This window comes from Nomia melanderi, chromosome 6 (genome assembly GCF_051020985.1).
Source record: "Nomia melanderi isolate GNS246 chromosome 6, iyNomMela1, whole genome shotgun sequence".
Taxonomy (NCBI): Eukaryota; Metazoa; Arthropoda; class Insecta; order Hymenoptera; family Halictidae; genus Nomia; species Nomia melanderi.
Genome location: NC_135004.1, coordinates 11512697 through 11538118, shown reverse-complemented (window position 1 = coordinate 11538118; position 25422 = coordinate 11512697). Strand labels below are relative to the sequence as shown.

At 38.0% G+C, this 25422-nt stretch overlaps 1 protein-coding gene across 8 annotated transcripts in view; it reads right to left on the bottom strand.

Moving 5' to 3' along the window:
* Positions 1-25422, bottom strand: part of LOC116427947 (uncharacterized) — a 143187-nt gene that overhangs the window by 3363 nt on the left and 114402 nt on the right. For 4 of the 8 annotated variants that reach the window (XM_076368482.1, XM_076368484.1, XM_076368480.1 and 1 more), the window contains 13 exons: positions 22468-22600; positions 17318-17417; positions 16156-16289; positions 14738-15790; positions 13734-13950; positions 12861-12968; positions 12086-12183; positions 11933-12011; positions 10062-10366; positions 9002-9143; positions 8101-8346; positions 7561-7680; positions 6277-6512 (listed from right to left, as the gene is read on the bottom strand). In XM_076368482.1, coding sequence (XP_076224597.1) covers positions 6330-6512; positions 7561-7680; positions 8101-8346; positions 9002-9143; positions 10062-10366; positions 11933-12011; positions 12086-12183; positions 12861-12968; positions 13734-13950; positions 14738-15790; positions 16156-16289; positions 17318-17417; positions 22468-22547 — 2865 coding nt within the window. In that variant the 5' untranslated portion in view covers positions 22548-22600 and the 3' untranslated portion in view covers positions 6277-6329. Of the gene's footprint in view, positions 1-6260; positions 6513-7560; positions 7681-8100; positions 8347-9001; positions 9144-10061; positions 10367-11932; positions 12012-12085; positions 12184-12860; positions 12969-13733; positions 13951-14737; positions 15791-16155; positions 16290-17317; positions 17418-22467; positions 22601-25422 lie in introns of all 8 variants that reach the window. The other 4 variants (XM_076368481.1, XM_076368485.1, XM_076368486.1 and 1 more) reach the window with 4 other exon arrangements.

Genomic DNA, 25422 nt, shown 5'->3' with positions numbered 1-25422 from the left:
CTTTTTAATATCGAGTTAAACGCGTTTTAAAAATTCCACTGGTTCCCTTCGTGTCATTAAATTCTGTTTGTGTCCATCGATGGTCGGTGAATGTCATATGTACGCATTTTAAATTGTATATAATAGTTGAACGTGATAATTTGTTATAATATAACTTATTCGTTCAAATCGTTTCTTATTTCTGAATTCCATTCTCTGACAGGTCCCAAATTGGTTAACCTTATTTTTGGGCGCAACCTATAAAGAAAAATAGTTAGCTGTTCGAAACTGTGGCCCATTAAATCTGGATTAACGTGCTGTTAGTGGAGTCCGCATCCGAGACTTGTGGACGACAAACTATGGGATCCAGACGCACTTGGCGATCTGCCTAAAATTATAGGTCACTAAATGCAGCGTATCGCATTATCGCCGACATGTTACAGATATTATAGTACAGCCGGGTCAATAATACACCTCCATTGAGAGCGATTCGCGTTATTGCGGGTATTGCCAGGAACAATCCAAAAATCAAAAGTTCATGCGTTTATTCATACGACAACCGTTCGAATTCGAAGTATTTCGGCAACAGTTTTATTCGATTTTAGTCCTTGAAATAAATACAATTCATTCTTACAACAATTTCATATCTCGTCTAACCAGAGAATCGACGAAGCCGCAACCTTTCGAAACTCTGCCGCGCCTTCAATCGACCGTGAATAAACCCGATCGATCCAGGCACCTGATCCTCGTGGATCACTTTGCGCGAAACGAATGCAGAGTTACATATCGTCCACGATGGATAATTTACAAATATAATTACGGAGTTGTAGTGAGAATTCAGCGATATTAGTCCCATAGTAAGTTGGCGATAGAAAAAACCTGAATAAGTTTTCATAAGTATGGATTCAAGTAGTCTGCGTTTATGACAAAAAATGTATAGTATAGAGTGTAAAATTCTCTCGTAATGGTATCTATAATATATCATAATGTATAGAATGTATATGTAATTATATACACGTGTGTATGCGTGTGTTACGTGCGCGTCTCTGTAATGTGTGGTTAGATTTACTCGTGTGTATACGAAGGATCGATTTTTAAGTTTAAGTATAATCGTGTACGAAGAGGTACAAAATTTATAGGTATAGAATAGGCTATGAGGTCCGAAGGGCTATCTAATTCGTTCGATTCGCGCGGACGATCCCGTTGAACCACTCGAATTCTACGCGTTCACAGCGGTACGCCGGTACACAAAATAAAACTAAACGTTCGTTAAACTTTTCGAATTTTCTAGGATTCAAACGAAACTCTCAACGAACGAAATCAGTTTTTTATACTCTCGAAAAGGCACTGAATTAATGGGAAAGAAAATCAAAGTCGAAAGTATTCATGAATTTTGATTTAGACCGCGGACATTGTGCAACGGTGAGTATAACGAAAATAAAGTAACGCAATGGGTCGTATGCATGAAAAATAGTAAATGCTTAATAATAATGAATTATATTAATATAATTGAAAATAGTAAATAGTATATATTTTTCGTTTTTCTCTGTAATACCATACCATCATACCAACCAGTCAGCTTCCAAATATTTTTTGGATTATTTCTATACTGCATCTCCTAAGCGCATTTTGTCTATGAAATATACGAAATGACTACGAATGGGTTAATGTTTTTCAATTTTTGTCTTTCCTTTTCTTTCTGTTTAGAATAAGAAACATTTATCGCCTAACTTGTGTTAACACGTTGACTACGGTGGCTATCGATGACTGGAGCTTCCAAATTGAGAACAATTACAGTAAGAAAATTGATGTTGAATAAAAATATTTGGTAACGTAAGTAACTGGATAATAATGCAATATAAGTACTGTGATACTAAATCGCTAACGACGATTCCTAATATCATTTGCCTTTGTTACGAAAGAATAAGTGTCATTACACAAAAAGTTCGAACTTCTCGTGACAGTCAACGTGTTTACAAGTAAAAGCAAATGATCGATTTCTTATCTTTCAATGTAAATACTACAAACATTTACTTCACGATTAAAAATTTTTTTATTGTATTTCTTCGCGTATGTATGGAAAAAATCTCTGGCACTCAATGGCTGAAACGAATTCTTCCTTTCATGCATACGATCCAACGTGTTTGCGAGGAAGACTCCCGAAACTCTCGTGACCCCTCATCGTCCGGTGATTGTTCTATTTCCCAAATCGCGAGGTTTCATCCGTCGGCGCGTGTCCAACGGGATCGTTGCCGGGCAAATGCTTAGGATCAAGTCGACGCAACAATTTCATCGTAAAACACTACCTTTCATTACAAACAACCGGCAGCGGTTTCGCATCGACCCTGCATCGTTTGAAGATTTGTATAACTCGGCCGAATGCCGGTCACTGTTCCGCGTGGGGTCAACTCCGTACGTTGGCAGCCAAAACGTCTATCGAAACAGTAGTGTCGCAGCATTTCTGCCCGAATTCCTTACTGTCGAAGCAAGGGTCGACGTAAAAATGTTGAAAAAGTGGAGACTCGATTCACATTCGTCAAACTTTCACGAGAACGGAACAGCACTTCGTGGAAGAAAGTTTCAAAGTGTGTACTCACTCGTGTTTGTATACTTTGGTTGCCAGCGTAAGGGTTAAGATGAAGGAAAAGACAGTCCGGTGATGACGAGACGATGATAGGGGTTGTGAAGGCAGATCGTGTCGATGTGAGGAAGAAGAAGAAGAAGAAGAAGAAGAAGAAGAAGGAGAAGAAGAAGAAGGAGAAGAAGAGGTAGAAGTAGAAGTAGGAGGAGGAGAAGAAGAAGAAATATTAAGGATGAGAAAAAAACGATCATGAACCGTTTTCAATAGAGAGAGAAGAAGAACACAATCGAAGATCGAAGATCGATCGTCAACGTTTCGAAGGAGTGTGTTCTCCGTGTTGGAGCACGGTTGTTAATAAACTCTGTACAAACATTAACAGTCCATTTGAGAACAACAATGTTTACATTTCGATAAAACCCTGAATTAGAGCTTCTTCTATCATTCATAAATACCTCGACTTCGCGGATCGATCCGTTGATCGCGACTTATCGTCGAAAAATGCTTCTCTTTCTTTCTTTTTTTGCTCGCTTTTCTCTGCTTTTGCTGGTTTTTCTTTAATCTTTTTTTCTCTCTTTTCTTCTGTCTCCGCGACCGTAATCAGCGGCTCGAGGAACGAAGAGCGACACGTTTCTTCGATTTGATATGTCGGAACAAGGGAGACGTCGCGGGGAACCGAGGACGAGCGATGGTCGAACGAGAAGCAATCGCGGTCCAATCGTGGCACACGGTGTGCTTCGTTAACGGAAATTAAATCGTTTGCTAGCGAGGAGATCAAACACGTTGCAAGCATCGAGGCACGATACAAAACTTCTTTGGCTAGAAAGTTCTGTCAATTTCGTTTGAGTTTTATATCGTAACGCGATATAAAATTGAGCACGAAGTTCTATCGTTTTCGTTTAACACTAAAACTACCAGACGGATCAGAATGAGGCATTCCTGTTTTCTTTCTTCCGCAATTAGTGAAAAGATAACAGATGTTTCTCTGAGAAATTATTAGAGAAATTGATTCAGCAATACGCGAACTGAATTGCGAATGAATTGAAGTCTTAATAGATGCACTCTTGCAGTTTCTATAGAGCAATGTCCAATAGGCGATTTAACTGCTCGCTAGTTTTAGTGTTAATAAACCATTATCAGTAAATTCTTTCAGAAATATTCGATGGATCAGTTGTCAAACAATGAACACAGCTTTTCCAGTGAAGAAGTCTATGTGGCCGCTTCGATTTTTTTCCATTTTCTTTGAAGTAACATACGCGGCGATCTTAAGGTGAAATGATTATTTTCGTATGGTTTGGTTTGTTTTACTAAAAGACATATTACAGAAACCGACAGAACTTTCTCTGAACTTAAGTTCATCGAACGAGAGGAACCAAATTTTGACTAACTTAGATCGGAGCACTTAACACTTTATCTACTGCAAGCGTGTTAACCGGCTTTTCCATTGCAAATGCTTAACAATATATAGTCTATTAAAATTACTCTGCTTTAAAACAAAAGAAATCAGAATAATATAACGAGATCCCCTTGTACTTTGATTTTAAAGTTACAAACTTTGCAATTAAAAGTATATACTCCTTACGCCTTGCTTTTTCATTAACGTGATCGGTGATACGGACCTTTTACGGTTTGACCTGATTTACCATTGTTGTGAATCCTGTAGAGGTCTAAAAAAAATTCTAAAATGTTTATTATAGTCTTTACTTTAATGTACAAATGACACTTTAGCCAAATCTTCATATTATTTTGCAATTAACCCTTTGCACTCGGAAGCTTTTCACTAGAAACATTTGACACTTTCCGATGGGACATAGACGACGTTATTTGAAACTAACTAATGAGAAAACATACGTAAATTAAGAAATAAAGCTATTTTATATAAATATTTCACCCATTGATGTATCATACAAAACTGAATACTATATGTAGCATTTTATAAATTTATTATATCAAATCAAATGTCGAGGTGAAGTCATGAAAAAACGAGATTCTGCTTAAAAGTGCCTGCAACAATGAATGAGGGATGCCTGTTGTAGGTTAGGGTGGAAAGTAGTAGTTGTCTCGATCAAAAGCAGTAAATAAAGTATTAAGCATTCTCAGTGTTCTTTGATTTGACACGCGACTCGGCGAATTCCTGGGCTAATCGCGGGTACAGGACGAATGGGGGTCAGAATATGTCGTTTTCATTGGCCCTGACGTTCATCGGCCGTATATAAAATATTAATATAAATATTTGAGCCTAGGGAACCTTGTAGCCGCTGTAAAGATTCGTTCGAACCTTGTTCGTGGAGGGACGCGCGACGTGAGCGACGACGTGGATCCATTTTTAGAGCTTACGGCGGATTTGTGCCTGACGATGAGTTTTCTTTTTTTTTTTTCCTTTTCGATATCGCTACTATCAGTCTGAAACGATCGACGGTTCAGCAGTTGGTTCGTGGATTTCAATGAATCTCCTCCCGTTTAACCCGTTGTTCGTCCCTCGTCTCCAATTCGTCGACGCGGACGTGCCGCGAGCGGGCCCGTGATCACAGAGTCGTCGTCCATCTTTTTTCTTTTTTTGTCGTTTTTCTTGTTTTTGTTGCTTGTTCTTTTGTGGAATCTTACATTAAGCGACACAACATATCATGCATTTCCATTTAGTACACGTACGACAAGATACGAGCTTGACATCGATAATACCACTTAGTCGGAAATGATGATGGTGGATCTTAAATTCTTCGGTGAACCGTTCTGTTCGGTTGATTTTTCTAACTCCAACATATCGCTTGCACCACGTGTAGGAGTGTGCGCGGAGGCGTGCGATTGTTTCAGCTCGATTCGCAGGAACGTGCGCGGAACGCGTTCTCGTACGATTTTTCCGCGTCGGTGCGTACTTTGAACATTTGCCTCGTTAAATCAAGATGATTTCACAGAGGTTCTCCCGGTGCACCGAAATAGAACGAAGACGTCGAAACGTCGTAGCTAACTTATCGGTAATTAAATTAACCCTTCGCACTCGAAGCTTTTTCTCGCTGACATTACCAGCAACTACAAGTAATTTTAATAGAAAAAGCATATTAACATATAAATCAATTATACTCGAATGAAAAGAAAAGTCATGAGTGTATTCTACTGTTTCTTATCGATTATAGATATAAATATAATATATTCAACGACAAAATTTTACAGTTTGTAACGACAAACTCGAGTGCAAAGAGTTAATCGTGTATTTACACGTAAACAAGACTAATCGAATCTCGGCAAATGTATCGTTTCAATTTTTCGAAGAGATCAGGAATAAGTCATCCCAGTTATTCGGTAAGTTTACCGTTAAATTCGAAGAACACGCGTTCTCCAGTTGCGCCAGGAACGCGTCGAGCGAACGTACAGGAGAAAAGACGAGAGAGCTCGCACGCCTCCGCGTTTTGGTAAAGTATAGAGGAGAACGGTGGAATGCCGGAGACACGGAGGAATCACTTACATACTTATCATAGTTACAACGCTAATGGAAAATGTCGTGAGGTTACTTGAGGCCTTAATACGTCAGCACCCTGTAATTCACCAGTTTTGCGATGCGTCTTAACGAAACGGGCTACGTTCTCTGTTTCTCTTATTGATAATAATCGGCGGGAAACGCAACGGCTAAAGCTTCTTCTACACGTCTTTTTCCTACGCCACGGGAATCTATTATAGAATCTATGCACAAAAAGTCGGACAACATTACCGTTCTCCATGTATACCTCGAAACGTAAACCGTATACAACATCTCTCCCTACATCGGCGACGTCTACGTTCACTTTCTGAGCGGATGCCACTTGGCGATCGGGTGTCTCACGTTCGCCAGCATCAGCGTCCAGTGCTCCAACGCTCTTCCGGTCGACGTAGGTCCCACGATAATGTGCCCGACGGAGTACGGCTTCGAGCTTATGCTCTGATCGCCGTTTATCTCTGCTACGGTTAATCTCAGCTGTATGTGCTGGAAATCGGGGAAAGAAACAGAAATATATTTACTCGGCCGGTCCCGGTCGATAAAATAATTAACCTGGTTCTCTTGGCTCAGTGCACGGTCAAGAGGGATTTTCCGTTTTAGATATCGATTTACTTTTCACCTGTTTTTCATGGCTTCGCGCTTTATGGAACGCATCGATTTTGACGTTGGTTTTATTGAAGGTGTTCAACATCTTTTAGAATTTTCGTTTTGCTTATTATAGTCACGTGGGTTAGAATAGAAATGATAATTCTAAAAATGTAGTAAATTAAGGAAACATAGGGGTAGGAATAGTCCCAAAAAATGTACTGTAAAGAAGAAATTAAAAAAAAATTTGTTAATCGAAAGATTAGAATTTATACGGATCAATATTTAATCGTGTTCATATTAAATAAACTCAAGTTTTAAATATTTACGTTGGTTTGTCTTATTGGGAAATGTTATAAATCGTTTACAATAATTTGGACTGTAAGAAGTTAGTAATATGTTACGATTTGTGATTTTCTTTTGTAATTATTAAATTTGAAAAAAAAATTATTTTCACAGTAACTTGCATCTAAATGCACAAGTTAAATGATTTACTACAAAAATTTTTAGTAAGAAGAATGAAAGAAATTGTATAATAGAAAGGTCAATGATGAAATCCGATTAATAAGATGAAATCTTATTTAGTAAAAAGATTGTGTGAAATTTCATTTTGGGCACGATTTTGTTGAAATATTAATTTTACTGAATTAATTTAATCAATATGTGGAAAATCCTTCTTAATGACGAAGATTTAATCCTTCTGCAATCGAATGAAATGATTAGGAATGATTTTGTTCTATCCGATATTCATTTTGTAACGATATGTACGTAATGTTACAATAATAAACTTCAACATTTTCGAAATAGATATTTGCAATAGATTAGACGTTTAATTTTTGTTTCTTGTTTGAATCTATTTCCCGTTCAATTGCAAAAGGGTTAATTCCATTTTTTTATGGAAAGTTTCTACGATAGCTACACTGAACCGTCGCGGAGAAATGGATCGAACCTGAAGAGCGAGCGTGGAGACATCAAAAATAATTGCCTCGTTGAATATTGGACTGTTTTCGCCTTTCTTTATGGACGTCCTCTTTTTGTGGATTTTCTTCCCTTGTTGCAGCAAATAAACCTTTGAAACATAGCGCAGTAAAGACAATATTTAAATCTGCAATGTTCAATATTAAAGAATCGGTAAGGAGATTTTCAGAGCTTAAATGGATTAAATAGGTAGCACCTATATTCCGAGATTCTTATAAATCTCAAATCGTTGAAAAATTTATGACTATTAGTTCTTATTGCATTGTATATTCTTAGAATTATCAAAATAATATTTTTTTTAACTTCATCCAGATATAAGGTAAATGTACCAGTAACTGATCATAGTTAAGGCTGGAGGGACATAATTATAAATATAAATATAATCTGAATGGGTTAGTTACTGTTACGTTTATCTTATTAATGTTTCAATGGATTACAGAACGCGTACGTTTCATTTTTATGCGAAACGTATAAAATTTTGAACGATCATGTACATATTTTGCAGATGTACCTTAACGAAGAAATCCCCCGGCACATTACTAACGCCACGCAAATTCTTCGCCTTCACGACAACCAAGGTGAGTCTTTCAGCAGTTGGTAAGTAGCTCAAGGAGAACATTAATTCACCTAATTGTGGCGTCGGCAGAGGTGACCCCGTAAGGGGTAACCATGTTGTTGCTGGCGCCCTCGGTACAGGTCCCAGTTGAAACGTTGCTCTTCCTATCAGAGTGTCATTGTCATCCACACTGGAAAACACCTTAGAAATCGGCATATAAATTATTATAATCCATAAATTTTTACGCTTAGTTAACCCCAAACAACCCAGTAATGTCTGATGGACATATTTTCAAATTGCTTTTCATACGGAAACAAAAACTGTCCATGTACTTTATTGCTATATCATTTTGTCTAATATATCTCCTTGCTTTCTCTCTCGAATTATTTCATCAACGCTTTTTACAGGACAATTTTTTCGCCTTACTTTAACAATTTTCTATAGGTTAGTCACAGTACAAAAGCATACTGGATGATTGACTGTTTGATGGATGTATAACTGTTTCGACTAGATTGCTGATTTTTATGCACTTATGGAAATATCGATTTTTATGTTTCTTAAGAAAAATCATTCTCTATTCTAATTTTGTTTTTGTGTTTATGTTCTCAAAAATTTTAATTTCCATCGAGATCTGCTAGTTATCGTTCACTATGTTCGCAAATTATCCTCCTACCGTTTGATGATTTTTATAGTATTTGTTAGGAGAAATTATTTTGCATCGTATTTCTATGTTTCCAATTATGTTTTTAAAACTTTGAATTCCCATAAATATCCGCAGTCCAGTTATGACAAAAGCTTGTTGCATCTAATCGAATGCTTTTTGTCGGAAGTAGCAGATAGTTTCTGGTATACCTACTTCGATAAGCAGAATGCTGCCGGTGGGAGGACCGTGAAGGCCGATCAAAAAGTTTTGCTGGTAACTCGGCGACGAACTTCCCTTGTACAGTCTAGTTTTCAGGTGATGATCCGTGTAGATTGTGTCCGATACTAGGGATACTCTACGAAGCGAAGTGTTCTCGTTAATTATGTTCATGCTATATTTATTCTGATTTAACCCTTTGCGGTCGAATGTCGCCACAATGACGACTTCTGGCTAAAATCGAAAACCGCAAATAATAAATCTAGTTATTCAACTAATGAGAGACTGACCGGTGGTTGTTTTTCTTTTAATTAAAATTCAGTCTTTTATGAAGTTTAAGACAGTTTCGCCCGCAAAGAGTTAACTACTTTTTTTTAGTCGGGGACTATAGTTCTTTCAGTTTTCCTTTAAATACGTTTCAACGAAAATATGGCCATCTCCGTCAGACTTACTCTAGCCATTAACTCAAGGTCAAGGAACCTGGAAATTCAAAAAATAATCAAACTTCGTGTATAAGTGGAGTCATTTATAAAATCATTTATTTTACTCACACACAAAGCTTTATAATTGTTTGAATTTCCGAATTCGATAACTTCCCTTGTCAGACACGGTGTGGCAAGGGTTAACACGTTGAGTACCGCACGATTTTGCCGAGACAAATATAAAAAATGAAAATAATATAATATCAACTCATCTAATTGAATTACGTTGTATAATATAGAAAAGTCTTTAAATAATCATTGTTTAATCGAATGAGTTGTAATTCGATTTGATTGAGATCACCGTTGACCCCCATGGCATCCAACGTGTTAACACATTGCGGACCAAGAAATCTCGTTTTTATATAAAGACACTTAGCTATGCAACTTCGCTAATTATCACAGTATTGAAAAAATATAAAATTCAATTCGAATCGATTATCTATTTAAAATATATTACACAATATGATATCTGAGTTTTTCTATCTATAGTGATACGAGTTGACCTCAGTGAAAATTAGCCAGTCCGCAATGTGTTAAATTCAAATCACTGTTTACAGAAGATCGAAGTGTCGAACCTAGCGTATGTATTTTGTGCAGGTTGTCCGTCAGGTGTAAGGAGATCCTTTGCCTCGAGGATACTGACGGATAAACCACGGCCGATGTCGTATTCGACGCCGAGGCAGACCAATCCGACGATAGGCGCTTCTTCGAGGTCAGTAATTACCACGCTGGTGTCCGAGCACATGCTCTCGCAGCTTAACGCCCTCTTCAGGTTCGATTCATCCGGCGGAGGCTCCGGTTCCGGTCCCTGCGACCCTCGCCGATTTCCGGGGCTGATCCCATTGTAATCGTTCATTGTTGAATTCGTGATGAACGCCTCCTCCCATAAATGAAATTCGTTCGATAATTATTTTTTACGATATTACGGTCTTTATTTTTCTTCGATTTTAACTGTGGAATTTCATTTGAAGAATCTCTGATAACTCGCAGTGAAATTAAATAATATGCACTCGCCAAACACAGCTCAAATGCATATATTATATATCGATGAAATGCTAAAGCAAAACGAGGGAACGTTCATGTTTGTCTGAAAAAGTAAATAATCGATCGTTGAAAGATTCAGTATTATTTTGGTTGGACTGATATTGATTTCTATAAATATTATTTGCTAGACGTTTGGATCGATTTTGATTGACGCAGTTACATAAATGTATATCTTAATTGTCTGGTTTTATATCTCTAATTTATAAACTCTGAACGGATAGATATCGATTATTTTAAGAACGATAGAGCAAACTGTACCGGAAACGTCTGGAAATCTAGTATTAATACGCGAATAGTTGTTCAGCTGAATCAGATGAACAATGCATTAGATGTTTCCGTAGAGTTCTGTGTCCGATTATACAAGAAAAATGTAATAAAATCTGATAATCCGATATTTCCCCTATAACTACCCTCCTGTTCGAGCTGGAGGGTTGAAACGTGGCACAAAATGTTTTTTCTTGGTAAATTATCGAACGGTTTATCGTCGGCTTGATTTGGTTCAAGGGTACTTTTGACCCCATTATCCGGCTATACAGTTTATATTTTCACGAGTTACTTCGCTCGCGATAAACCCGACTCGGAGATACTTGTTTCGTCAATTAGGACGTCCCCTAAATATAACGGGAAACAATGTCACTGTCAGAATCGATTTCATTTAGATTTTTAATCTTCTATTCGGATTCTAGCGTGGAATTATATTCCTTTGCTGCGCAAATAAAAGGAGGACTCAGCGATATTATATTTCTACAAAATCCACAATTTCTTGATACACTGGTTTAACTAAATATTGATTTAGCGGAAAGAGTTTAATCAAAAAATGCACCGCACCGAAGCATACATATTATGAAGATAAAGAGTACGAATACTTGTTTGATTTCCATTGATTCAATACTGTTTTTTATCTATCAACCCACTTCGCCCGAAGGTTCCTTTTTGGAACATTGCACTTTTTCGCAAATAAATGACAAATTTTGTGCAATAATAAAATCTTGCTTAGCAGTACTATTTTTGCACACTGTTCGCTATTTATTGTTCCCGTTATCACGAACATCTCGATATTAATATTTATTTCGTAATAAAAAGAAGCGATTGTGTCACGTTCTCTGATTGGTTTCTAATGTGTTAACTCCTTGCCCTATGATTTCTGAACTGTGATCGGTCTAACTACTTTGTTATTAATCGTTTGTTCAAAATAAGAGAAAAGTGCTTTAAGATATGTAATTTTCATTCAAACAAATTGATTAATATTTATGTTTGTTACAGTCTATTTTAAATTTTCACCAGGAGCCTGACACGATATTGCAGGGCAAAGGGTTAAGTACATTAAAAATTAATAAATTAATAAATGTAGATGTGAAACAGTTTCAGAAATATGAACGTAAGTCGAGGAATTAGGTTGTACCTGATACGATCTCTGTTTCATGTGTATGTCGTCGAACACGCTGCCAAAGTCTTGGTTGTTTCGCATTCTGCAAAAGAAGCTGATCGATTAATTCGTTAATAATTTTCTTTTGGAGGAAAGTACGGATGAAAATGACAATTAAAGCAACCTTACCCAAACGCATGGGTGTCCTCGAGCTCGTTCAGCTCGTCGAATATGCCGTTCTGCCTTTCCATACTTTTTCTCCTTTGTTCGATACTATTCAGAATATCCTGAAAGCAATTTTTGTTAGACTCGTTGAAAATGGTATTGGCAATGACGAATATTCGATAAGTTATCAAAAGAACATAATATTATATATTAATATACTATATTAATTGAAATTAATTATTTTTATTGGAAGTGTTAAAAGACAATTATAACTTAACACTTAGTCGACCGAATTAGGAAATCTCCCAGTTCTCTCTTAATAACGCATTGCCATTTTTTCTTTTGCTATTTAATTTTGCTCAGTTTTTTAAAATACAATTTTTAATAAAACCTGTTGAATGAGTTCAATTAAAGTTAATGAAGAAGGTTATAGTTACAGTCCTTGTTCGACGGTCGTTAAAATTATTTTCTAACAATAAGTTCGATCATTTAATATAATTTGTAAAAATGCTATTAAATTTAGCAGTAACGTAGAGTAAACATTATTAATTAGCCTATAGAACTGTCATCGTTAACTATATTCAACGAACATAAATTCAAATAAAAGAATTCCAAGTTTTTTTCACAGTAATGTCGATCCGAACAATAGCAAATAAAATCTTGATGAAGTTTGGAATATAAGCAATCTTTCAATTACACAAACGAAGTTCTCCTTCACTCTGCTGTCTTCACAAATAAATTAAACAAGCATTCGCATATTTACATACGATTCGATGAAATTCTTATGGGATTCTCATACCTCCGAAGTCCTCGTTAAACTAGGATCAGTCTCATCGGCATAGATCTCATGATTGTGATTTTTGAGTAACAATGGCGACGACGGAGGATTTTGTAAACTATTATAAACCTGTGTGAGAAACAATATCATTTAGTAATCGCATAATCGAGTAATAAACGGTTTCCGTTAACACTAGAACTACCGCACCCGTCAAAATGGCGGATCTCAGTTTTCTTATTTTGCAATTACTCGTATCTTAAAAGTGTTAAATGTTCGAAATCATTTGAAAAACAGTTTCACTTAAATATCATAATGAATAAATGAAGAAATTGAAAAAAAACTGATCGTTATAAGTTTTATAAGAAATAGATATTGATTAATATTAACACTAAACATACCGCGACTTATCGAATGACCGGATTTAAAATCTGATTGAAAATTCTGCATTATATTTCGATCGTTTAACTTATATTGTTCGAGTAATCAGTTCTGCAATTGTCTTTCCTTCTATTTTTATTCTCGCTAAGAGAAATTGATCATTTGATTTGTTTACTTTTATTTTGTAATTAGTTATTCGACTGGTTACTTTAGAAATAGGTGTGTGCAAATTACTGTTAACCCTTTGCACTTCATAGACGCCTCTCAGCCGGCACACGATTTGGTAGATCGAAATTATGAAGTATAATATTTAACGTTAAGTTTCGTATGACGCATTAATATGTGAAATATTCAAATAAAACAGCCTCTTTCTTTAATCTATGTACGATTTCTCGTTTAGTTAGTCTCAAGAAATGTTGACTCTACCTCATTAGAAAGAGTATTGTTGACTCTTGGCGTGCAAAGGGTTAAAATCTCGGTTGTTTTAGTGTTAAACTTTTATCTACGTCTATCTACCTCTTGCGCAGTCCTTTGAGCTTCCAAATTGAGCTCGGGACTATACAGATCAGAGCTGCGTTTGGAACCATCAACGCTTAACACGTCGGAATCGTTTTCTCCGTAAATATCTTGAATATCGCTCTGCAACTGGCTATTGATGCTATCCTCTATCAGCGACGGAAATCTCGACGGAAAAGAGTACTGTTCGGTTTGTTGCGGCGAGGAAAGGATCGAACTACGGTTAAAATAGAAATCAATGTTAATAGTGTCAGCTGCATCCTTTAGATTCCTACTTCACAGTTACAGATATCTTTTCTGTTTCGCAGAATTATTATTTGGCTTCATTACTGCAGAAACAATTAACACATTGACTGCCACTGTGGTTTTCGATGTCCGGAGGTTATGAATTATAATTACATATCTATAATTGCAATTATAACATAATTGTGCTTGTAATTAAGGTTAGATAATTATGATTTCACATAATTATGCTTACAATTAAAATTATAATTCATAAGGCAACTAACGTCGAATAAAACAATTCGATAACGTATATAATTAGATAACAGTGTAACGTAAGAATTACGTTACCCAATAACTAATAACTATTCCTTTTTATCTCCGTTACAAAGGAATAAATGACATAAAAAGTTTTTCCTGGCAGTTAACACGTTAATATTCGAAACAGTTCTGTTTCGTTTATGCAGTACGAAATTATTCACAATAAAAATTATCAACCGTTTGCGCAGAATTTGTCAACGGAATTATCCTCTCTTGTAGCAAGTCAAAACATTCAACCGTGCAAATGAAATTTCTCCAGAAAATGCTCCTAATTATTGTCGCCTTGCCTATATCAAAATAAAACGCTTTGTTCTGTTCATTTACTACACGTTAACCGTGCAACAATTACACGACAATTACACGAAACAATTACCGAAAAAGCACGATCCCATTTCAAATTCCTCGATCGCGAACGCGTTAAAGAAACGATCAACCTCCGCGAGAACCAAAGAATAACTCACTTGTAAAACTTCGACGGGTCGATGTAATTCTGCAGGGTGGACAATCTGAGAGCGTTGAATATCCTCTCGCCGGTGATCTTCCCGTTCTTCTTTGGCACATCTTGTAGAGGATCAGGCGGCGCCGGCGGCGGCGGTACCGGGCTAGGCGTGGAGTCCGTGTTGAAGTTCATCACGTTGATCGGCTCCGCGATCGTGTCGTCGTACAACACGTGATCCTCGTCCAGCTCGTTCATCGGGTCGTAGATGGGGCGGTCGGGCAGGCTGCGGATGTACTGGGACACCTTCTGCAAGCCTTGCGACTCCCAGAACAAATACGACGTGTCTATGTTGTCCTGAAGGCTACAGCTCCTGAACGGTTTCATCTCGATGCTCTGCATCTCGTTGCTCTTGTGCTCGTGTTCGTTGCCCAGGCTCTGCGTGCTGTGCAGCATCTTGGGCAACGCGCCTGGTTTGAACATAGGCTCCACGACGGTCTGGCTGATGGTCACCATGTGGTTCCTCTGATTGATCTCGTGGCCACCGTAGCCGGTGCTGTTGTCCTCTTCGACCTTACCGTCTAGGTTGGACATCTGTCCACCGTGGACTCCGTACCTCATCCTAGCCGACGACTCGACAGCGTCGAATTGCCTGTAAGGGCTACACCTATTCTCCTTCCGCCGCTCTTCCTCCAGCTCGTATCGCAGCCGCGAGTCCATGTGTATGCTGTCCGCGACCGAGTTCGTGCCGGCCTCCTCGTACCTGAACGGAGAAGATTCGTTCGGCGCTTTGTGGAGTCCGTAGCTCTGGATCGGCGGCTGCGTCTCGAAGAGAAAGACGGACGGCCTGGCGGGTCTCGAGGGAACCGACGGCCTTTGCAACGACGGGGGCGGAGTTAATGGACCCGGGCCAGACTCTTGCATTCTTAGGTAGTCTATGGTACTCGAGGTCTGAAGTGGAGGCAGCCTTGGACGAGCAGGTGGCCCCGGTTGGGGCGCCGGCCTCAGAGGTTGCGGCGGTATTGCGCTGCCGGTGGTGCTCAGAGGCGGATGGAGGTCCCTGTCCACTGATTCGAATCTGCAAATATTAACGCATTCGAAATCGACGTTTCGATGGAAACTGTTTTAATGATTGGTAACATTTGTGGAGCTATAGTGGCGAGTAAATGGAACTGGAAGATATGAGAATAAGAAATGCACGTTTTAGAAGAGTGAAGCCGAAAATAAATTATTTAAAATATATAATTACGTATTATATATTATATATTAGATAAAATATGATATTATATATCATATAGTATGTTTATATAAAGTATAATAATTATACATTATATATTATATTTATGTTATACCTTATATAATCATATTATACCTTATATATATTTAAAGAAAAGAAGAAAAACGTGAAACTTCAAGGCTACGTTCTACAATCGGTCCAGTTACCTTGTGAAAGCTCCTTGCGCGTCGAGCCTGAGGTCGCTGTCGCTGTGAAGCAGATGCTGAGACGTGTTTCCAGTTTGCCGATACAAGCCAGGGATTGTCTGCGCCGTCGGATATTGTGCTTTCACCAGGCCAACCTGCGAATCGGCGTGACGGAACGATTGCGACGCTTTCCACGATAGTTTCGTTGCACAGAATCTTTCATAATCTCCCGGTGCAACGTCAAACGCTAACGCTTTATCGACCGGGCACGCCAATTGGCGTCCCACGTGAAATATTGCGATGCACCGTCATTATCGAAAAGTGCACCAATGCTTCAGGAAACACACGGCATCGTGGTTAATTAATAAACCAATGGAATTTCAAGGAGATCGACTAACCCATTGATTCAATCGCATTTCTTAAATATAAGAGATCTATGGGGTATGAAGCTTAAACACATTTTTCTATTAGTGAAATCGAACATGCATTGGCACTAGGTTTACGAATATTTGTTGCTAGGAAAACTGATATTCCTTCTACGCGTCGAGAACCGAGGTGACCGAAACATCGCGAGTGCAAGAGTCTCATTACGTCTCCGAGTTCTCGGCACGAGGAATAACGCCAACACTGCTCACACGGGAACCAGCACACGCCGACTTTGATGAAACTTCTGTGGAGCATAGTTCTCGAGAGAATATTTCCCACGTATTTTTTCTTATCGGCCAACATCCATTTTAAACGGACGAAAGCACCCCTCAAAATCGAGGGTGGTAAGTACATCTTTTACAATATCTCTGAGACTGTGTACAAGAGAAATCCAAATTGTTCATTTCGAGGCAATTCGAAAGATTCCTAGTTTCAAAGATATTGTAAAAAAATATACTTCCAATCGTCTACTTTTAGGGGTGGTTTCACCTCTTCAAAGTGGACATTGGTCAATAAGAAGAATGAAGTGTGAAATATTTTCTTGACAACTATTCCACAGAAGTTCCATGAAAATTGACGTGTGTCGATTGAAAAGGTTCACTTGTTCACATCCATCGGCGGAACGCGCCGGCGTGAACGCAGTAGATCAAACAATTGATCTTGAACAGACCGTATGAGTGACTACGCTCGACTTTCCGGTGAAGGAATTTTGTCCGTTGTGTTTTCGATAGCTCGCGCAATTCTGTGTTCGCTTTACCTTCTCTTCCCGCGGCGCCCACAGCCAGGACAACCTTTGCCGCCATTCCTCGCAGACGTTCCACACGTTCCTCGGTCCCCATTGCCACCCGATGCGATACCTGAGGCGGCATAACACACAAGGTATTATTACGTTACGGCCTTTCCGTTCGACGCTCGGGGGGCTTTTGATGCTGCGAGCTGTTACGTTAGATGCCGCGGTCGATAATCATGTTTTCATAGCGAAACTTTCGGGACAACAACGCGGAAATTAGATTACTGGGTCACTCCACCCGAACACGGAAAATATGGATGTTTAATAGAGGCGGGGCCAGTGATTCGAAGTTAATTCGGCCGGACGCGGGAGGAATCGCCTAAAACCGGCTGGATATTATTATTACAGCGAACGATGCATCATTGACACAGTCAACGGGACCAGATGGTTAGAATTATTAAAAGGTAGAATCGAATTCACCTCGGGAGGTGAAGATTTTAGCATGACGAACGTAGAAAAGGACAACGCGAGTGTAGGGAAGGGAAAAACTGAGAATTGAAGCGTTCGGTAACATAACTAGTTAACTGTTTGACGAATATACACGTGTTAAAGCTTGAAATGACACTAATTCTTCCAACGATGAATTATTTATTTTTTCAGATAAACGTCTAATTCGTCTTTGTTTTGTTTTGGAGTTTCGTAGGTGCATTCGTCCTGCGTTTGACGAGTACACACTTCATTTTTTGATTTTACTGTGTGTGAAACGAGAGATTTTTTGGACCAAATTCCACAGTTGACAGGTTGACACTGGAACTACCAGAGAGGTTAAAACGACCCATTCCTGATTCCTTCTTTTTACAATTATAACAAAGATAACATAATTGTCGGAGGAGTTACTGTAGAAATTGATTTAGCGATAGGTAAACTGAACTGTAAGTCAATAGAAATTTCAATAGCACCATTGACGGAGTTTCTATAGAAAAATTTCGAGAAGCCAAATTGTCTGTTCGGTAGTTCCAATGTTATACGCTTGCGATGAGCTTCAGATTTTTAATTAAAATATCAAACTTCTTTATTTTCGATTGTTGATGAAACGAAAGTAAATTTTATTCGGTATCGTGAAATTCGGATCGCGTAAATTAATATCATGTGAATTATTGTTGTGTTGTAATTTACCGTGTAGAAAGGAGACTCGTATAAAATAAGTACCGCGTAAATGGAGGGATGAGTGTAAATAAGAGCTCGTAACTATGATGCTTTTTGCCAAAGTGATTAAACTTAGAACGAACAGTGCCAATAAAAATAAAAATGATCAGAGTTCGTGTGGAATGGTGGACAATAAACCAGAAAAAAATTTATTTTTATTTTCAACTACCCTGCCATCGATTATGGTACTTTTTTTTATTTCGCCGCTTGGCAGTGTTTACTCGCGGCTTTGAAACTTAATTTACAAGATTGAACGCTTTTTAATCTTTATTTTTTAAATACATAACGTATTTAAAAAATAACCGTGCGAGCGGTTATATATAAAAGTACTATATTGTTATTAAAATATTAATTATTATTAAAACGAAGAAGCTTGTAAATTTGAAAAAACACCATTGGTACACTACAAATTTCTACTATGAGTACACTGAAAATATGTATATTCATATTGCGTCGATAAAAGTTTATAGACTGCAAAGCTACAGATACACTAGCATTTAAATCGAGACATTTCTTTCTGGTAGTGACTCGGAGTGTTCACACTTCCGTTTTATTTTATTATCACTGGAAGTTAATTGATCTTGTCGTCAGCAGTCTCCGAAGACATCACAAAAACATGTCGCAAATTATATTTGCTAGTGTATTAGTTACTAATTTACATTATTAATTCGAAAGATCATAGTCTAACGAGTAAAAGCCTATAACATCATTTTCTAACATTTGCTTATTACAAAGTCATTTATCACGTTAATCATGTCAGTCACCGACGACCGACGCTTCTGAATTACTTGAAAACATTCGTAACAGGCAAGATAACCGATGTCGAAAATGTTTAATAACATAACTAAGCTGATAACAGTGTAACGCAAGGATAATAACGCCAAATAATCAATTCCTGCCTTTCTTCGCTACAAAAGAATAACTCTACGCAAAAGCGGTTAAGATTTTCATGTCGTTCAACGCGTTAAACATTAAAGTAGCGACTATAATAAACATCTAATAATTTATTCAAATCTTTACAAAACTAGCAACAATGATAAACCAGAACCACAAAGGGTCCATATCGCCGACCGCGTTGCCGAGAAAATATATCACCGGCGGAGGGTGAAACCGCCGCGAGATCTCGAACGCGTTAATGATTTCTATTTCAGTCGATATAAGATGAAACGAAATTCTTTAGATAGCTATCTGTCCTGTTCGCGCCAGCCGCGATGGCGGAGCGGCGTTCGATCACGTGGAGGGCTCGACCGGCGAGGGAGCGGCTAATGGCGTGGCGGCAAGCACGCGGGAATATGCTATTATTAACCGAATAGAGATGCGAGCTCGTCAAAGGGGTCACAGGGAAAATCAATTTCAGTAAGCGCGACATTAAAGGTAAAATAAAATTTCGCCGCGTCCCCGGTTAACAGTCGAGTTAGCTGATCCGAGCCGAGGATGCGGGGGTCGCGGCCGCGCTTTTTCCTGAAACTTTTACGCGGCCGTCGTCGAGCGATATTTATTTTATCACCCGGCATTAGGACGGGAACGCCGCCGATAAAGGTATAAATTCTAATTCCCGTTGTCCGCCTTTAAAATGAATTTCACGGGGTATATACGGCGCTCCGTACCGAGGTCGCCGTTAAACGCCGATAAATCGGGCCGTTTGAGATTTTGTAGTTGGCTGGCGCGTCGCGTCGGATCCCATTTTTATGCAGATCGAACGTTAATTGTCGATTTTTGTTTGGGACCGGGCAACCGGAACAATCGCTTCGTAACGAAGACGGGACGAATTTAAATTGAATTTTACGACGTTCGGATGTCGGGGACTCACATGGAATTTTACATCGAGCGCCGTGAAATTAACCTGTTAAATGTGGAATTTAGTTTGAAAAATCTCTCGTTTCGGAATAAAATGAGAAGATCAAGTTTATACTCGTTGAACGTGGGACGAATGCGCCGAGGGTAGATTTCAATTCAAAGAAGAATTACACGTTTGTTTGGAAAGAATGAAGAATTCATCGTTGAAGGAATTAGTATCATTTCAAGCTTTAACCTTTTGTCCTATGATCTCTTTCTCAACTGCGATACAATCACTTTGTCATTAATAATTTATTGAAAAAACAGAGAATTCTAGGCATGACTGTGATATACGAAACTTAAGGCAGATCTTGCCGAATTACACATCGAATGCTTAAATGATAGAGGAAAAGGAAACAATTTATCGATTCTTTGCTGTTTCAGTAATTAAATCGTTTGTTTGAAATTTAACATTACAAACGTGAGAGTGTCATCTCGGCAGAGTGTCGACATTCGTCCGCAAAGGGTTAACGAAACCGACAACGTCCATCGTTTGCAGTCAGAATTCCATATTCCTTGCTGCGACTCGAGTCGTTTCAAGGAACGTTGTCTCGCGTTTCTTGCCGCGCTCGAAGAAGAATAAACCCCGGGCACAGAAAAGGGTAGATAAGAAACCTCTGATACAATTGGTGGCTGAATGACCCTTTAACCTGTTGCATGTGTAGCGTTTACCCGACAGCGTTTACTGCACTGCTATGTAATGTGAGAAAACACTGGAATAGGGAAGCTTCTCTGCATGTAATTCGAGGATTATTCGCTGCCGTGTAACGCGAGAAAAAAACTGGCGCGTTGCGTTCGGTTTCAGAGGCTGTTGATAAACACAACTAGCCTCCACAGAAGAGGCTTTATTATTTACTCTTTATTCGTCTTTGAAAAACGAATCACCGAAGAGAAAAGATGAAAAGGAACAATTGAGAATTATGTGATTGATATACGTGATATTAGGATGGTTCGGAAATTAGTATAATAAATTTTGTTGATGATAGTATAATAGTATAATAAACATATGTAATAAATCGAATGATACCAGATGAGACTTTCTTTTAATATGACATCTATGAACAAAAATGCTTCTGGTTTTCAAAATTTATGACATCGTTGAATATGTGTAATAAATGTCTGTAATACGCCTACAAATACCAGATGAGATCTAATGAAACATCGAATAAACAGAATTCTCCTGGTTTCCAAAGTTAATTACATTGTTGAGTATGTGTAATAAACATCTGTAATACACCTAAACGTACCATATGACATTTTCTTCTAGTAAGATTGCTTCTAATAAAGTTTGAAAAGGAATATCTACGATTTCCGAATTATATAGCATCGTTGGATATGTTTAATAAAAATATTTATAACAATTTCTCAATTTTGACAGAATATTTATAAAAATTGATAATACCAGATGAGATTTTTTCCCAGTAAGACAAGTTTGAAGCAGAATGCTGTGGTTTTCAAAATAATGATACTGTTTAGTATTTGATAAAAACATCTATAACAAATCTATTAATACCAGATTAGATTTTCTCCCAATAAAGTAGGTTTGAAAAAGACTACCTATGGTTTCCGAATTTGATAGCATCGTTGAGTATATACAATAAAAACATGACAAATTTAACACGTTGAATGCCATGGGGGTCACTGGTGACCCCCGACCAAATCGAATTACTATAGTTCGCTCAATGAAACGACGATTATATGAAAACATTTCTACATTATAAAGAACGCTACATAATACAGTGACATTTAGCTAGATAAACGTGTAATAGTAATAATGCAATTCGAAAATCATTTATTATTATATTTTTTTCCATTCCGTGTATTTTCCTGTACGAAATCGTGCGGCGTTCAACGTGTTAACACTAGGTTTACTGGCATTTATTGTACACTTCATTCTATTATTCCTAAAAGAATCGATGCTCGTTTATTTAGATTGTGGAAACTGGAAATACTAAAATCCAATATGCGTCAATTTGACGCGTTCCGTAAACCTAGTGTTAAAAACACCAGATGAGACTTTCTTCTAACAACACATGCACTAAAAAGAATGTTTGTAATTTTCACAGTTTATAACATCGCCGGGTGTGCACGTCAGTCATCGCCACGTGGAATTATTAAAACGCTGGTATAATCACCTTCTGCAGAGAGCCAGGGCGGCGCCAGCCACGGCGACAATGACCAAAGCCACCCCAAGACCGGTGAGTGTCCAACCCATCCTTCTTAATACCAAATCTGGGCTGAACCGCAAATCCAATCAAACCGCCGAGCCTGAAACACACGGGGTAAATCCATGGAGAGCATGATCCGATTACAGTTACAGAACCAAGATTACTCGCGGATTAACAATCCTTACGGACATCCATGGCGTACTTTATTCGATTCGATCGGCGTTTCCTATATGCCACGGTTTCCAGTTCGTACACACCGATATCCATCTTCACGTGGATGATACCGTGGCTGCTCATCTACCATGGAGGAACAAGCGATTCGGTAATACCCAGTTTAATCGTTGCGCATTGAAATTCTTAACTTTCGTGTGTATGATCCTTGTTGAATCGAAATTCGCATTGTTCGAGGCTGTGCACTGCTGCTTATACCTTATTCGCGATTAAATGCGTACGATAATGATCCTGCGGGGAATATTGTGGACAATCTGGGAGGAATTAATTTACGAGGGAGAGCGAGTGAAAATTACTTAGAAGAAATTGAATTGTGGCAGGAGATTTCGGAGATTACTGAAATTTTGTAACATTCGTTGACATTTGGGAAGTTAACGCTGGCACTAGACATTTTCTATATTTGTATTTATATATATTGTAGAAAGTAAAGTAAATTCGCATCTAGGTTTTACACAATAGTCAATTTTTTATGAGACTGTATCTAATATTAGTTTGTACATTAACATGCTAACTGTGGAATTTAATTTCAGAAATCTCTGATAATGCTCGCAATGAAGTCAAATATATTTCAACGAAAAACCAAAGTGAAACGAAGAAGAATCACATGTTTATCCGAAAAATAAATAATTTATCGTAAGAATTAGTATCATTTTAATTTTAAGATGTATACTCGTCGAACACAGTTAATTAGTTAAAGAAATTAGACGCGTACAAATAGAGCATCTGTCGTATTATATAAAGTGAGTTACATGTTGCACACACATATAACAGTAGAAACGAAGTTAATTGACTCGTTCGGCTAACATAAAAAACAAACTAAGTTAAAGTAACGTCGACCACTTTGTACGAACTCAAACACGAAATTTAATCTTAATGCCCCGACGATTAACTCCGCAAGAGAGTCCATAAAATCTGTTTCAATGCATAAATACCGCGGAACACGACACAGTTTTTACAGTTGCTCAAGAATAATCGATGTCGAGTCGTCCACGAGATTTTTCGACGGTGTAACGTTAACTACTTCACGGAATTTGTCGACAAGTGGAGGTCGGACGGCAACCGGAAATGTCGATGGAAGTTAAGGAGGCAGCGTCGGGAGCGATAAAATCATACCGCCGGTAAGTTTCTTGACGATTCGTGCTTTGGTCGTGGCACGACGTGAAAAGATTTTCGTGATTCGTGGAGAAACTCCGAAGCGGAATTAGAGTACCTATTCGTTAACGGTTTCATCCCTCGCTACGTTGCGATGGGCCTTAACTTGACACGTTGGATGCCGTGGGGGTCACCGGTGACCCCGATAAAATCGAATTACTATAATTCATTCGATTAAACGACGATTATTTGAGAACTTTTCTATATTACAAGTAGCATTACCTAATGCAGTGACATTCAACAAGATACACCTGCAATAATAATGCAATTCAATCACATAACTTGATATTCCATTATTTTCATTTTGTAGATTTTTCTCGGCAAAATGCGGCACTTAACGTGTTAACCTGTGCTTAACACCTTGCTGACCGGTGAACTTTTTTACAAAATATCTTTCAACTTTAGTATACATATTTTATTCGCATATGTAGTATGTCGAATTTTCAGGGTAGGTTTAGGATATTTTTAAGAAGTGTGAATGCGAGAATGAGTGTGAGCGAAGGGCCATGGAAGAAGGAAGCTTAACGGTCGAGGAAAAGTGGCCTGCACAACGTCGCGGGTCATTTTCATTAGTACAAGTAATTAGAAAAGTAAATGTTGACAGTGGAGCTGGTAGTTGGAGTGGATCGTCTTTACTTGTTATGCCTTAAAGTTAAACCTTTGCGCTCGATTTATTTTCAATGTTGTTGGGTGTAAACTTATTTATTTTTAAGGAAATGGATTAAAGGAGGATTAAAAAGAATTTTATTTATCACTCTTATTATAAGATTTACCGTGTTGATTGCCACTATAGTTTCGAACGTTTTGTGTAACAATACATATTCTTCAACAAAGACAAATGGTATTACAAATAATTATTAATGACTTGGTATCTCAGTACACGCGTTACACTATTATCTAGCTGTTTCTGTTACTAAGTATTTTTATTCGACATCAGGTTTCTTATTGTAATTGCATTTAAGCAATTTTGAAGCTCCGGTCACCGTGGCCACCGTGGCAGTCAACGTATTAATAGAAATTTGTTATAAAACGTTGGATATCGTTTTAAAAAGTACCACACATTAAAATATAGAAATTAACACGTTGATAATAGACATTTGTTATAGAACGTTGGATATCGCTTTAAAAAGTACCACACTTCAAAATATAAAAATTAGCACGTTGACGATAGAAATTTGTTATGGAACGTTGGATATTGTTTTAAAAAGTACCATACTTCAAAATATAAAAATTAGCACGTTGATAATAGACATTTGTTATAGAACGTTGGATATCGTTTTAAAAAGTACCACACTTTAAAATATAAAAATTAGCACATTGACAATAGACATTTCTCATAGAACGTTTTTGTTTTAAAAAGTACCACAGTTTAGAATATAAAAATTACCTCCAGCATGACACACGAGTGCAAAGGGTTGCTACACATGAAAAACTGCGACTTCTAATCTCGAGACGTTCGGGTTTGGCGAGAACGCCTGCATCCGGGTCCTCTCGAGGCGAATCGGTTGGTAGGTGTGCGTGCACGTTTTCGGCCGAATA